The sequence below is a fragment of the Staurois parvus genome, unplaced genomic scaffold, assembly GCF_062004578.1.
Source record: "Staurois parvus isolate SC_StPar_1 unplaced genomic scaffold, SC_StPar_1.0 ptg000080l, whole genome shotgun sequence".
Taxonomy (NCBI): domain Eukaryota; kingdom Metazoa; phylum Chordata; class Amphibia; order Anura; family Ranidae; genus Staurois; species Staurois parvus.
The window spans coordinates 7,907,226-7,923,958 of NW_028317876.1; the positions used below are offsets into that span (position 1 = coordinate 7,907,226).

At 41.5% G+C, this 16,733-nt stretch overlaps 1 protein-coding gene across 1 annotated transcript in view; it reads right to left on the reverse strand.

The window, feature by feature from the left end:
• The window catches only part of STOX2 (storkhead box 2), a 139,284-nt gene extending 125,949 nt beyond the window's left edge, over positions 1-13,335 (reverse strand). Inside the window, exon 1 of the mRNA XM_089669634.1 lies at positions 11,982-13,335. Coding sequence (XP_089525760.1) covers positions 11,982-12,144 — 163 coding nt within the window. The 5' untranslated portion in view covers positions 12,145-13,335. The remainder of the gene's footprint in view (positions 1-11,981) is intronic.
• Between the last annotated feature and the right edge of the window lie 3,398 nt (positions 13,336-16,733).

Below are 16,733 nucleotides of genomic sequence, written 5' to 3' on the forward strand. Positions count from 1 at the left end.
TGTTGTGTAGCTGTGGAAGATTTGGACAGTGATCAGATGTGGGGCTGAAAAGAGAGGTCACCTAGCACCCTGGCAGGAGGTAGGTACAGATGGTTGTGCTACTGAGCTTAATGTAAAAGTCAGAGCAGCCATATTGATCCTACTGCTCAATGTGACTGCTCATGACAATAAAAAAAACAATGGGGAAGCCAAGGAGAAGAAAGTGGGGTCTTTTAAACTAATGTTTTACAGTAAAAGTTACATATAATTCCAGCTGTCTATAATTTTATATCTATTGTTTTGAGTTTTTTTGCCATGCGAATTAGTTCACTAGAGATAACCCCTGCTTGAGCGCTATTTCATATGTTCAAAATGAAATTTTCCAGATCTTTCTAAAAATATCCCTAAATATCTCTGCACAGCTATGGTAGTGTTATGCTGGTCCAAAAAAGCTGAAAACATTGAAGCCCTGTCTTTCCCAACAAGTTATGTTGTGCACAGACCACTGTCCCTCTATATATACACACTAAATAAACTGGTGTTTCCATTCCAACAGAAGACAACTCATTCATGCAATAATGAGTAATACTTGTAGAGGTAAAGACAATATTATAAATGTCTATAGTCACCCTGCAACACTGGCAGACAATGGTCCAATGATCGGATAAGTACCGTTGACTTGGATTTTCGGGGCTAATGATTTATCCACGTTGGCTCGAAAGAAATCATGTGATGAGTACATGCAATCCTTTTTCATCAGTCAATGAATAGGCATGGTTTGACTTCTGTCCAGTGTCTATACCCAGCTTTTCACTGGCAAGTTCTCTATTTCTGTATGTAGGTGGATACAAAGTAAATATAAATTTGAATGTGCCAGAGCTTTCAACTGTAACTAGACTTTGTATTATATTTGATTCTTATGGAGACCTGCAAGACTAAAAGTAACTAAAAGCAGGTACTAGCTTCTGCCATAGATGGCTTTGAAGGCTTCCACCACCACTTTAAGTCCATAAAAATAGCAGTAGTGTGTTCTATCTCATTCTTAGTTCATCTTTCCTAACATGTTACACGCCTATTCAGGGTGTGACTTGTAACACATTCACTGTAGGACCGACCCCACATCACCTCCCAACTCCCTGTTGTGACCGCTAATGGGGGATCTTCTTCCCTATAGCTGTCACAATAAAAAAAATTTTAAAAAAGGCTGTGCTGGGCTCGGCCCGCCAGGTTGCGTCATTCATTCACAGAGTTCTGTGAATGTGAGACTACAAGTCCCAACAGTGTAGTTTTCAATGAACTACCACGGCGCTGTTGTGCACTGTGGTAGTTCATTGATTCTTCTTGTCAGTGTAATCTGTCTGCTCGTACCTCATACAGGCAGGCAGTTTAATTCTGACAGTCTGCAGGAGACCTGCATGGCATCAGCAATCTGCTGCTCTCTGGTGCAATGCTTTCCAAGCTCCTAAAACAAAAAAATTGTAAAATATGCATTTTTTACCTGCAAAAAAATGTGCATTTATTATTTTTTGTTAAAAGGTTACCTTATCCTTTAAAGTAGTTCTAAAGGCCTTTTTCCCCCTAAAATAATAAACACGATATACTTACCATTGCACAGAGCAGCCCCGAACCTCCTCTTTTGGGGTCCCCTGCCGGCGCTCTAGGCTCCTCCTCTTCTATGTTTGCCATTGTAGAAAGCCTCTTGCTATGGGAGTAGATGTGTGGGCACGATCCCGAGATGTGCTGTATGTGTCTTTTGACCCCTACTCCCTCCTCACTGAATTTGACTGAAAGCAACAGGAGCCAATGTCTCCTGCTGCCTGTCAGTCCCTGTGCAAAGAGGGAGAGAGGAGAGAAGACGTCAGCCTGGTATAGCGCTGGATCGATCCAGGAGTGAGGTAAGCGTTTAGAGGGGGAGCAGGGTGTTCACAGCAAGTCCTAAAACACGCTTTACCTTAATGCAGGGAATGAATTTAAAAAAAAAAAAAAAACACCTTTAAAACCACTTTACAGTACAACAGCAACAAAATGTTCAACTTGATTACATATGGAGCACCCGACTCTACACCTTTACGATCAATGATTAGATTGATCATATTGATATGCTACATTCTCATACCGAAAATGTGTATAATTGCTGAGACAGGTTAAAGTGTATGTAAGCCCCAACAACAAACCTCTCATTTGCTCCTTTTTGGCGTCGTAAAGATAAAATCAAAAAAGTGTTTTATTATACTTTATCTGAATTATGAGTGCAAAAATATACCTATTGATCATGTCAGAGATCCAGTATTAATCCAAGAAAAGTAATTAGCATCCCTTGGAACTACAACATGATTAACCTTTATGTTGTGGCGGTGGGAGCCTCTTCTCCCCTATGCTTCAGCAGTCACATGTCCCCTGATGTCACCAAGTACAATGCAGGTCCTATAGCCCTGCACTGGATGCAAGTATGCTGAGGGAGAGTCCACAAGCCACAGACTCCGTAGAGATGAGTGTTGGCTGCTGGGAGAATGAGAGATAAGATACATAAAATTCTCTTGACTACCTTAGACAAGCATTTGATTTTCCCTGAAAATATGCTTTAATTTGCCTTACCTGCCCATCACAGGGCCATCCTGCATGTGATTTGGAACACATTTGTTGGGTGCCTAATGTAAAGGGCATTCCAGATCACAGGCAGGAAGCCACTGTTCAATCCCAAAAGTGTTCCCCCAGGCTGCTTGTAAACCATAAGCAGGAATGGCAATTAAATGAAACTACATATTTTATAGCTGCACAGTTGTTAAAAGTACAGGGCACCCTTGACTACATAGTGCATTTTGCTGCAAAAGTGAACTTTAAAGAATAGATTCAACCTTTAGAAGCGTATAACCTGTAACAAGCTCCTATTCACCCACCTTCCACCACCAGAACCCCCATACCTGTGACAGCGGGCGGGGTTCCTCTCCCTGCACCTGCTGTCATTTCTTAAAAACAGCGTGGCTGTGTAGGGATCTGCCTGCACAGCTGCGTCATTCATTCATGGCAAATTGTTAATGAGAAAACTACAAGTCCCATCTGCCACCCTTCAGCTTTCTGCCCAAACCTCTGTAAGAGCTCGTTCACACTTGACTGTTTTACCAACTCTTGCAAAACGCCCCTATAGCGTTTGGCAAGCGTTGCTCCGGCTTTGCGGAGCGTTTTTTAACGCTCGGCAAACACTCCGCAAACGCTGCATGCGCAGTTCAGCGGCAGTTGCTAGGCATTTGCCAAGCATTAAAAACGACCTACAAATGCCTATAATGAAGTTTGAATGGTGTTACCGCTCCGCAACCGCACACACCGACCAGGCGTATGCGGAGCGGCACCATAGACTAGAATAGGAGGCTTCAACACCTCCTGACTCGACCAGAGGCGTCCGTTTTGCCGCGACGCTAACACTCCCGTTGGAACAGCACCATGTGCTGCAATGTGCAGAATTGTCCGAGGCGTTTGGGAAGCGGTAAAAACGCTTCCCAAATGCCTTTCTGCAGCCTGCACACAACACTAGTGTGAATGTAGCCTAAGGTCTGTCAGTTTGAAAGCTGCAGGGCTTGCCTGCAGTAGCCTGACCTTGCACATTTTTTTCCAGCAGAAATATGTGCATTTTATTTTTTTTTATCCCACAAAGGTGAACTTAGCCTTTAAAAGTTTAAAAAATACCTTTATAAAAGCAATTAAACCTTGTGGAAACATGTATGTATTGCAGAAATGAACTTCATTTTTTTTTTATTCTGTTTTTTGACAAACTTTACTCTAAATGACAGGTTTCTGAACAATAGATTCATGATAAGCCACCAAATAACACCTAAAATGTGCCAAATTACCATTTAAACAGTTTGCCCAAGACTAATTCACTCTCCCTTTAAGCAGATCTCTTAATGAACCCATTACCTCCTCCAGCTAATTATTGACCATGTGGTAAATGACAAGGCTGACCATCAGAGTACATTTACATTTCTCCCAATAAATTAACTAATACAAAGGCAGCAGCCCTGAATGACTTTCTTAGATGTGCCACTACAAAGAACTCCAACCTCCAAGAGACAGGTCAATTAGTTGCTGCTAACTTTTGAGCAAACACCAGAGGGTGGCTGTCATAGCACAAGTGTGTACAAAGAGCTCCAATGCAAGTCTCTCCTATGTCACTGCAACATTCTTGGTCACAGCTGGCTTTGCTGACCTTTTTTAATAAATGGTATTTTATGTGTGTTAAGCCTGGTACACAGAAGAATATCAGACGAATGCTCATCTGGTTTTTTTTTTGCATGCTAGTCTCATATCGAAAATGAAGGTTCTGAAAACTCTTGTAAGACAGAATACAACTTCAGAAATGATGTTTCTGAGCATGTATGGTCTTGATCTTCCAATTTTTTTGGATGAATACTGTACAGATTGCAAGAAAATCGTTCATTCTGCTATCGTAAAAGAATTTTTCAAGTTTGTCCCTTTGGATAATTTCCCATGAACTGTCGTGATCAGCTCTCAAAAGCTAACCATTAGATTATCGGATGATCGCTTTGAAAGCGTTATTTTTCGTGCGATTTTCTCATTGTGTGTACTAGGCTTAACTGAGGACATGTCATGTTATTTAAAGGTAAGTCACTTGCACATTACACGTTCATAGATGCAATCCCACTCTGCAATGAACTAATGTTAGTATTTTTTTTTTTTGTCTGTGCTTCAGGATCCTTAAAAAAAACCTGTAATAAAAAAAAGCAAATCTGCATGATTGGGCTGTCCTATGTCTACAGCCAACATTTGTAGAGTATCAACACGAACGCCACAGGGTACTGTCCTGCAAACTATTATGTTGCATTGCCTTCAGTTATTACTCAAAGTCTCATTTAGGGCAGCACAGTGGCTAAATTGTTAGCACTTCCACCTGGCACTACTAGGGTCGTTGGTTTGAATCCCAGCCACGGCACCACCTGCCTGGAGTTTGCATGTTCATCCTGTGCCTGCGTGGGTTTCCTCCGGGTACTCTGGTTTCCTCCCACACTCCAAAGACATGCTGGTAGGTTAATTGGATCCTGTCTAAATTGGCCCTGTATGTATGAATGTGAGTTAGGGACCTTAGATTGTACACTCCTTGAGCGTTAGGGACTGATGTGAATGTACAATATATATGTGTAAAGCGCTGCGTAAATTGACAGCGCTATATGAGTACATGAAATAAATAAATAATAAATATTTAAACTCCCATAGTAGTAGGAACAACTATAACCAGATGTTGCTTGGGTGAGGCAGACAGTTCTAGTGTCATTCATTTTTACAAATGGGGCTCATTTTGTTTTTCTCTCGCTCTGCTTCTCCTATCCACAATTACAGTTTTACTTTAAGGCAGGCTTTAATCTAAAAATTTAGCTGTGCGGAACACCTTAGCACTAAGTTTTTTTAACATCTGGATTTTTGTACAGCAGAGTCAGCAACTTGCCTGCACTGGATGTGCTTTGGAATAACTCTTCTGTATCATAAACAGGATTCTCAGACAGGGAACTGAATGGACTGGTGCACCACAGTAGTGTCTTGATGAAAATCAAATATTGGGGAGACAGGCTGTGCTCTCCATACACAGCTCCAATTTCAGTTTCAGTCTGAAAAGCAGTATGAATTTAAAGATGAAATTTGTCCCTCCATCCAAAAAAAATCTTAGCTTTAAGCCAACCATAAATGGATGAGATCTTAGCAGATGCAGAAGGGACCGGCTGAGATTTGATCCATCTATGGATAGGCAGATTGCAGAAGTCAATCCATTGATCAACTTGGGTACAACCAGCCTGTCTGATTTTTTACATGCGATTACTGTGGGCAGCTATAGCCACTAGCAGTAATCAGTGTTCTGCCGGCCGGCAGAAAATAATATCGCTGCAGGAGGGATTCCCCCATCAACACTGACTGTTGATGGGGGAAATCAAGCGATTTTCTTTCCATCCACCCATGGTGGAAGGAAAAAAAATTGAATCATCTTTGCCATGCCTTAGGCTGGCCATACACTATACAATTTTTCTGAGATTTTTGCTTTAGATTTACCAAAAACCATATATGAAGTCAAACCTAAAACAACACTTTCAATTGTATCTAATTAGGCAGGCCCTTGCACTACATAGTGGAAGGTAAATCTAAAGGAAATTGGGCAGAAATCTGTGAGAAAATTGTATAGTGTATGGCCAGCCTTAGTGACCTAACCTACCTATAAATAAGGATGTCAACAATTGTTGGAAGCTTTATCCTAGTCTTCACTGCAGGGATGTCCTGTCCTCTTCCTGCTGCTGAACTTCCAGGCAGCGGGGTTTCAAAAGAGTCTTCTATGAAACTGCAGTGAACAAGCTTCCTTCCAGCCAGCTCTTCCCTACTCCTCCTTTAGGAAACATTGTTTTATAGTGTACATTACACAGAACATGATTTCTGAATGGGGAGAGATACCTGTGATTCATTAGACTTCCCCTCATTCACAGATCATGTTGCAGACAGTGTAAACAAGGAAATAAACTTTTCCAATGGAGCAGGAGGGGGTAAGTTGATGTAAGAACTTTTTTTCTGCAGCTTTACAGAAGAGCTATAGGTTATTGCAGTGCGGGAAGTTCAGCAGCAACAGGAGGATGGGGCATCCCTACACAAAAAATTAAACAGGATCCAGCTGCCTGCACAACATGGGACATACTCCATTACAAATTAGATCACTAAAGCTATACATTTTTTTTTGTTTTTTCTTCTTACTAAACTTCAGCTTTAAGGGTATATCTGTCTTTTTTTTTTTTTTACAGAAACATATTATACTTACCTGCTCTGTGCAAGGTTTTTGCACAGAGCAGCCCCGATCCTCCTTTTCTCAGGTCCACTGCCGATGCTCTGGGCTCCTTCCCCCCTGCCCAGTGACCCCAAAGCAAGCTGCTTGATAAAGGGGCATTCGCGCGTGCTCGCTCGAGTCCCACTATGTGTGTCCATAAAACACAGAATAGGGCTCAGCCCCATCCCCACTCCCTCCTCACTGGCTGTGATTGACTGCAGTCTCTAAGCCAATGAAGAGGCAGAAAGCCGGGACAACAATGTCTCTTGCACGCATCACTGGATCGGGATCCTGTTCGGGTATGTATTAGAGGGGACTGTGAGGGAGCTGCAAAGAATGCATGAAGGTAAAAGACCTTCAGGATTTACAACTACTTTAAAGACACTACTACTTTGTCCATGCAGAGCAAAGTGACAAAGTTTCTGCAAAGGGCATTTTCCAACCCCAATACCTGAGCTCCCTTGCAACTTCTTGCTTCTTTGCAGCCAGTGAGAATACCTGGCATCCATGAGGGAGCATGTGACCTGGCCGAACCAAGCAATCACAAGGCCTGAGCACTGTCACACTATCAGGGGATGTCCCTGCTCACTGGTCCCCAGTAGAGCTGAGGACTGCAGGCACAATTTTCATTCTATTTTTTTTCATGTCCCATTTTCCTCTGGAAACAATCCAAAATAAAGAAAAGGGGATTCCTATACAGTTTTGCTGTAGGTTTTCTTTTTAAAAAATTCTTATTAAAAGGGCAATCCAAAAATGTGATATGCTATGTTTAATGCAAGTGTGCTGCATTACCCACCAAATTGTCAAATTATTTGACCTCTTAGATACTCTAGAAATGAGTATATGTCTACACAGCTCCTTTGGCTAGGATGATGGGGGCCTCACTCTTCCTGCCTGATCCTTTATCTACTTTATATAGGGGGAAGCGTAGAAAAAGGTACCTACATCAGTAGAATGATACTTTATATCATGGACCAACGACTCACTCATCTCTCCCAGTCATGTATTTGAAATGTTATTAATCCTAGTTTTTTACCTTCAGATTACTTGCCATATCTCTATTAAATTCCATTTTACGATAACAAATTTTTCAATTCAAGGTCAAGTCTAGGTTCGGGTTAAAAAAAAAATTTAAAAAACAAAATGCCCCCACAGTGAGGCCCCCTGCATTGCAAGTGTTAAATATTAGTTTAGGAGTGAGTAATAAACTGTAATATTTACATTATTCCTCACTACCCCAGGGCTCTCCTCTCCAATTATCTGGGTTGTGAGCAGGCTCTCACAATCCTTACCTTTTGGATTGTTGATCTTGCATTGAATATGAATGATGCCAGAGTACAACTGCCAGCTGGAGCGATGAAGAGTAAAGGTTCTGAAGGACCAGTCGCTCAGCCTTTACACTCTATGTCAGTTTAGCAGCATCTAATTTTTCTTTATATAACAAGAATGATTGTTTGAATAGCCATACAGTACAGGCGTATTAAACAGAAAGAGAAGGAAATTGTAAAACTTCTTATCTACCCATGTCTGCATACAGATACCACCACCTAGACATACAATATATTATCTAGGACCTATACTATGGCCAACAAAACTCAAGAAGAGGGCACAGGACTAGTCCTCAGTATTGCCTGTAGGTTCCCTGAGCTGGTATTTGATCAGTCAATGTACCATGCCTCACTACATGCTAGGTTTTTGAGTGGAGGCAGCCAGCTAAAGGCGCAGGGCTTTGCTTCCACTTGTGTGACATACACACCTGGTAATGGTGAAAGGATGGTTAAGGGAGAGCAGCAGAACTAGATTTTCATAGATCCTCAGGTACAGCTATCATGACAGCAGGCCCTCCTAAGAACAAGGAATAGCACAGCAGTGACATCAAACCTCACCGTTAAAATGTGACTAGCAGTCAGAGGGAGCAGTGCTTTAGATGATCCCGCACTTTGGATATACAGCTATGAGGCTGCAGACCAGAAGTGCCTAGACAGTGTCACATGTCAGGAAGAGCAGTACTAAGTTTCAGGAAGAATAGCAGTCATCTCTTTCAATTAGGAGGCTTCAGGCACAGTCACATGTAAGAAAATGCTCTCCAACTTCTCAGAAGAAATTGAAGATAAATGTTAGATTTTTGAGGTACGATTTAGCCACAGCTAACCTTTCTATATAGACCATATAAGATAGCAAGTTTTTGAGTCCTATTGTACTTTTAAGACCTTCCTGGCAATGCGGGATTGCTCTACATGGGTCACAATCACCTTTAACATGACCACATACTATTTGTTGAGTGTAATAGTTGGTATAGCTCATTACATTTTATATACAAGGATGCAGGGGAAAATAAAATTGCTAAAATTTCATAAAAAGGTATGCATGACAGTAACAATATATTGCGTTTAAGCTTGTAGATGATAGGATTTTATTATTTTTTCATATATTACATAACAGGGCCAACTTAAAACTATCTTTTAAACCGATTCATCTTTTCAATGTCTAGTATACAAAGTGAGGATTTCGGGAGGAGTAAAATTTTTTTTATCATAAAAGGTTACTTGTATTTTCAACCTCCAACTACTATTCCAGCATATTCACTCTCCTCCAGCTACTTCTGCAGAAAGAGGACTTTACTTGCACAAAACCAATATGGCAGCACTGATCAAGAACTCTAGAGACAGCTGGGGATATAATGATATCAAGCTGTGGGTGGCTGAGGATCTACTGTAGACACACACACTTTCCATCACTATGCCCTTAACCCCATAGAAAACCAGGTCTGAAAATTCTTCAGTTTTCAAATACCATAGAGAGCAACTGGTAAAGCTATCCTGCTATAGTCCTCTTCCTTTCTCTGGCTACAGCTTCCAGCATGGCTTGACAGTAAAACGGACAAAAAAACAGCATCACATTTCAGTATCAGCACAGGAAACACACTATCACATGAGCTCATCAATACTCATCACAATTAATTTGAACAAGTGGATGAAGCAAGCAAATACAACCATCAGACAACAGTTTGTGTATGCTGTCATGGCTCCAACATAGGACTGTATTACCAAGTGGAGATGTAGACATATGTAGCTATCCATTACCATTCATTGTGATGAGCACACACACATAAGAAATGCACACTGCAGGCAGGCAGAATCATATGATTTAATATTACTGAACCATTCTGAGGATGATGATTACTTATTTATGTACAGAAGGCCTCTATCTGTATAGTGATTAAACCTGTGGTCTCTTTTACACGATCCAAAGTGTCAACCTCCCTTCTTTTACTAGTGCCATAGTTATATACCATTTCTCAATATAGCTGAGTCAGACTCACTCCAGTGGTCAAGAGAAAGCGACGTCATTGAAGTTGCTACTCTCCACTGATACATCGGCAGCCATATTTAAATATATTTCACCCTGATGTTAAAAAAAAAAGAAAAGAGAAAGCTTACAAATACCATTTCAAAAAGTGTTGATTATCGGTTGCAATATTCATGTTAAGAAAAGTCTTATTATAGCATTATAACTTAAAAACGGCCACAATAGTAAAATGTATTATTTAAATAAAAAAAGATATAGCCATGGCCCAACTCAAGTTATCCACACTGCATAAGGGATCACAATAGTTTTGCAAGCTGGGCAACTGAGATCAATAAAAATGGATTGGACATGATGCAGAACCCATTGTGGTATCACAGACGAATGACATAAGGCTGTGATGTCAGTAGAGGTGGACCGACTCAAAGCAGGCTACACAGTGGGCCTTATACGTTCCCACATTATTTATACCCATCTGAGACAATGAATGAGCCAGACATGGTGAGCATGGAAAATGTCCTGTACTAAGGCTTTGAAATAACCATTTCCACCAAGGTTGATGGGCAAGGCCTTGTACAATTGTACATGCAGGTTAAATCTTAGACCATAAAACATGATAGCTTTGTTCTAACTGCTACTGTATGCATCAATCATATTTTAGAGAAGTACAACAACAAACAATCTTACTGCACAGGTATACTATAGGACAGACCACCGATAAACAAAGGTAATCTCAAGGGGGTATAAGAGAGATTCATGGTGGTATTACAAACCAATGGTAGCTAACAGAAAAAAAAAAAAAGACTGCTTGGTCAAATTTAAAAGGCAAATCACTTAAAAGGGAGCTGTGCACCCTTCCTACCTTGTCTACATTTGCATCAATGTATGCAAAGACAAATGAACTTCACAATGAAGATACAGTCATTGACCTGCATATGTAAATCCATAAATATGTAAGGTTTGAGCCAAGGCCTTGGCACATAGGTTTCAGATGAATATGGTCAGGTTGGGTAGTATACATCCTAGCTGTGGGGACCAAAAAAAAAAAAAAAAAGCCCCATCCCTTTCTGCAGCCCAGGGCTGCTTTGCATTGAGATTACGCAGCAGTCTTTAAATAGATTTTAGTCATTGCTTAAGCATGTCTGTCCCCCCCCCCCCTGTAAATTAAACTGGTATTTATCTGAAGCATCCTGCTTTAACACTACAACAACAACAAACTCAGCCATACATGAAAGAAAGATCATTTTCCTTTAACTTGCAGATTTGTGTGTTTGGGTTTTTTCCCCCTATAAGACTATTACTGCACCATTCCTGCAGCAGAGACACAGTCTGTATTCCAGCATATATCTATGTAGAGGAAGACTGTCAGATATCACCCAACGTATATGAAATACGTGCACCATCCGTTCTAGATCATCTTGCACTGGACATCCAGCTGCATATATCTGATGTATGAAATCAAAATGACCCTTGAATGACGAGACTGATCTGGGAGGCTTGTGCGTGTGTATAAACGATGAGGTTTTCAGTTGCTTATCTTGAGATCTGGATGTGCTGCATACATTATTTGCCAAATAACACCATATTGAAAGGCCTAACATAAAATGTTAGCGATGTACAAAATGGTGGATGTAGGCATAGGCACTAAAATATGTACAATTCACACCATCATGTAAACACATACCTGTGCATTGTATAGATCTGTGCCAAATAACACAATGCATGATAGATAGATAGATAGATAGATAGATAGATAGATAGATAGATAGATAGATAGAATATTGCTATTTTTATTTCAGATCTCTATCCATGTAAAAATCTGAAAAAATGCCACTCTTACCAGGCAGCAGTCTGAAGATGCAGGATTAAGGAAAGAAATAGTACAAACCTGACATATATCCTCGTGATGCCTGGGAAATAAAAGCTGGTGGAAAATGTTTGTGCAGGCGATAGTCCTTTTCACTACGGGACCTCATGCGGTCTGAGGCCCGGTCAGAGAAATCAGCACTAGGCCAGGCCCGGCGTAAGGTTGTACTCCGAGTCTTCTTCATTCTGAGGCTACCTGAAGCCTAATCGTCCAGCTTCATGAGACAGGCCTCACCGCTGTTCCCTTTTTTTCATCAAAACATTAAGCGCACAGCTTGAGCACGGGCTGCAAACATTTTGCTGCTACCTCTTCTAGGAAGCAAGCTGTGGGTCCGTTCGTTTTCTCCCTCGAATGATCCAATTTTACACACGTCCCACAATGCATTACACTTCATTTGCAATCAATCCAGCTTATAGCTTCCAGATTCATGTGGAGGAAAGGCACATTATGTGGCTTCTCAGCCAAAGAAGGGGAGGGGGAGTGAGCAGAGATTTGTAGCGTGAAAGCTCTGAGATCCCAAACAATAGCTTGATTCAGCATAGGGCTGCTTAGCCAACTGTGAGGCACAACACAAAAGAACCAAGCAAATACTGGGAAAAACACCCACAGATTTTGGTTTCAACCTGAATCCTTGCACCTAAGATCTTGCGAAAAAAAGCCACTGTCAATATCCCAGTGGTTGTGGAATTAAAATGAGGAGGCGATGACGACGAACGTAGTTTTTTTTTTTTTTTTTTTCCTCCTTCTCTTCACCTATCAGGATCCGTGAAGCAAATCAATGAGGCAATCTAAATCGGCATTGCAGTAATCAAGGGACGATATTCATTCTTCACAACCACACAGCTGTTTCTTACACACTGGGCGTGCAAAAGCCCCCCCATTACATCATATCCCAGGCACGACCCTGCACCAATTTTCACAGTGATCTAAAAAGCAGGAATCCTTAGGCTTGCTGGTCACTGTCTCGCCTCTTGGCTTGGTCCTCTTGCAGCCTTTTCCTGGCACTGGTCATATTCCATTATTTATTGCTTTCTTCAGGCCCCGCTCTTGCAAGCTTTGGGGTCTACAGTACAATTAGACCCAAACAGCTTGCTTTCAGGTATTCCGAGCACTGCAAAGCCTGCTCTGTCCTCTGTTGAATGGCTCTGTGCCTTTGAATGCAGTGAAAAGCTATTGAAGGGCAGGAAGCAAGACAGCCAACCCAGTCTCATGCTAATCAAGAAGCTGTCTTAACCCTTTCACCTTGCAAAGTCAGCCTTGGAGCTTCATATTCTCCCAACATGCCATCAAACGCTTTGTTTTCTGCAGGGCCGCGCTCGTATGTTAGCAAACAACATTAGGGTGCTGCATGGGTTCTGTTCCCAGCTCCATCCCTGCTGCAAGATCAATGCCATTCCACGACAGGGTTAAGACAGACACACTGATCCTGTCAGGCATCACATTTTAAATGTAAAACACCCTGAGGCTCTCTCAAACCTTGGCTGTAGTCCCAGCCTATAATCAGCTCTTGTCTATTTACATACAAAGCTGTGTATTTTTAGGATAGTCCAGCCCTCTCCAAGGAGGAATGAAAATGTTTGTTTTGAAAAGGGAGAAGGGGGCAAAAGCGGGAAAATAAATAAGCCAATGTGTATGTTATTTCAGAGCCTAATCGATAATAAGCATACCGGGACAGGGAGTGAATCCAGCGACAGCTGCAAATTCCATGGAGTGCAATCCAAGCGCCGTAAAAGTGTTATGGAAGGTTCGCCCCCCTTCTAGCGGCTCACTTTTCACCATCAACCTGCTCAGTGAAGCCAAGAGCTGATGACTGCACTCACCATGCTCAGAGCAGCTGTTGTATCACTGACAAATAGTGGTCAATAGATGGCACGCTGGGATGCACCCCAAGCACTTTCATCAGAATACTATGTACAAGCCGTACACACCTTTGTGACAGCTTGTCAACTTTTTAATGAGGACTCCGATGTTAGAGAATCACCCAAGGGCACACATTCACTTGCTGGACTGAGGGAGAGAATATGATCAGGACTACTTTCACTTTTTTTTTTTTAAAAAGACAAGCTTCAACATTCGGAGCAAATACACTACATTACATTTTTATCAAGATTAAAGGGTAACACCACTTTTGTGGGAAAAAAATATAACAAATGAAAAAAATTATTATTATACAGTATTTATATAGCGCCAAAGGGTTTGCTCAGCGCTGTACAGTAGCAAGGGGGACAGAACATGAGACAAGACAGTAACAATACAATACACGAGGGGTTCGAGGGCCCTGCTCTTTTGAGCTTACAATCTAGGAAAAAATACTAATATAGCGTATATTCTCTTAGAATGTAAGCTCCCAGGATCAGGCCCTCCTATCCCTCTTGTATTGAACTGTATTGTCTCCCGTTATATTGTAAAGCGCTGAGCAAACTGTTGGCGCTATATAAATCCTGTATAATAATAATACTATTGCATCACAAGTCATCAAGTGTAATTGAATGTTATTAACCACTTGCTCTCCTGTGGATTTACCCCCCTTCCTGACCAGGCCATTTTTTTTTTAGATACGGCGCTGAGTTACTTTAACTGACAATTGTGCAGTCATGCAACGCTGTACTCAAATGAAATTTACATCCTTTTTTCCCCATACATAGAGCTTTCTTTTGGTGGTATTTGATCACCTGTGAAGTTTTTTTTATTTTTTGCACTATAAACAAAAAAAGCCCAACAATTTTGAGAAAAAAACACAACTTTTTTGAATTTTTGCTACATGTCCAGTAACAAAATTTTAAAAATCAAATTTCATCATAAATTTAAGCCAAAATGTATTCTGCTACATAAACAAGTGAAAAAGTGTTGCACTGCTCAAAAAATACATATATGAAACATATCAATGTGTAACAAACAATAAATAAATAATAATAAAAACAGTCCCAACATGTAGAAGTCCACACAGAAGAAAAAAAACTCTTCAGAAGATCCAGATGGAGAAAAACATCTTCCTACTGGTGACTGCACCCACAATCCCAGTGCTGTAAATCCTCGAATAAAGTGCATCACCACTGTGAACATGTATATATAAAGGTGGACCCTCACCTTGGACCTGTGTAAGAAACAGGTCAAACAGGTATCTCCCCTTCAAGTGGGGGTAACACATAGCTTTCTCCTCTGTGGGTATTGCTCCTCTTATATGTCACCGTTGATCCTCCCAAAGCACCTGTTACCAGTATAGCTTGCTCTGTGGGTGGAACTTTGAAGAAGCAGTCTTTGCTGTGGATGATATTTTTTTTCCATGTAAGCAGGAAGCCCTGTGAAGTTCACAGTGATTTTCATAGAACTTTCCATCGGAGTCACTGGCATATATCATGGTTTGCATTTTTCCAGGCACACACATTCAGGAAGTCCAGATTCTAAAGTGAGAACACATCTCCGTCCTTGTCCACAGAATCTTTTTTCACAAAGGTGGGCAGGCTTGTCTTGTATGTCATGCAAAGGATTGTGGTCTCACAAAGCCCAGATACCATGTAAACACAGAGAGGTAAAATGGCAGCTTCCAGCAGCACGCTGAAAATGACATCACCACTCTTCCGTCCAACACGTAGTGTCAAATGTCACATGACTTCTTCAGGGATGCACTTATTAGCAGCACAATATTCCACACAATTTTCCTGGTGCCCGCATGGCCATGTTTACGCAAAAATGATAGCATTTGCAACTGGTGGCATATATACTGGAAACGTTTTTTTTTTTTAATACTAGTAATGGCGGCAATCAGTGACTTATAAAACGGGACTGCGGCGGGCATTCTGACACTGGGGGAAAGAGACTTGGTGCCACTGACATCAATACAGTGATCAGTGCTAATAAAAAGCACTGACACTGTACTAATGGCACTGGGCAGAATGGGGTTAACATGTAGGGCGATGAAAGGGTTAACTGTGTGCTGTGTGTGTTTTACCAAGTGTGCTGTGTTTCACTGGAAGCACACTGCTTTGTGTGGCTCATACAAAGCAGTGTGCAGGAGCTGACAGGGGAGAGATCTGTGTTTCTACACAGGTCTCTCCCCCTTTCTCGGAGATCGCTGGGTGCCGGAAGGGAATCACCGGCCGGGACTCGGTCCGGTGAGGACGTGAATGGCGGCGCGGGTAGAGCCTGCACACGTCTCCTAGCCGGAACTGCAAAATCACACATATATACATGTGATTTTGCGCACCCCGTGCCTTCCTGTAGCAGCATTTCTGCTATTTGGCGTGATGAAGCGGTTAAACATTCTCTTTCTCTTTCAATCTTCAGCGCTGTAATTTTCCGTAAAATGCAATGCAATATGGCTACCTTAAGGCGTTCTGTACGCAGATGGTATACAGAATGCCCCCCCCCCAGAAATGTAATTTCCTGCTTCTGGCTTACTGATTTTACCAGAAGTCTGCACTAAGATATAAATCAGATTTTGAGCATCCACTGCAACAAAAATGCTTGGCGAGTAACTCCCAAAAGGGAAATCACATCTATAAGGGATGCAGACCTCCCCAGTTTTCCTCAGGAATTTAGGAATGCAGGTGCAACAGTTTACTGAGAATTATAAAACTACTCCCATACAGATTCACTGAGCACATGGACACAGACAAACAAACAGCTATTTGCTCTTTCTTCACAATATGTATACCTGCCTAAAAAAAAAAAAAAAAAAAGCCCGGAGGGGCAATACATGTGAGGCAAGTGGGACCTGTGTGACGACATCATGCTTGGGAGAGGCCAGGCGCCATCATGCTGAGCTGACAGATC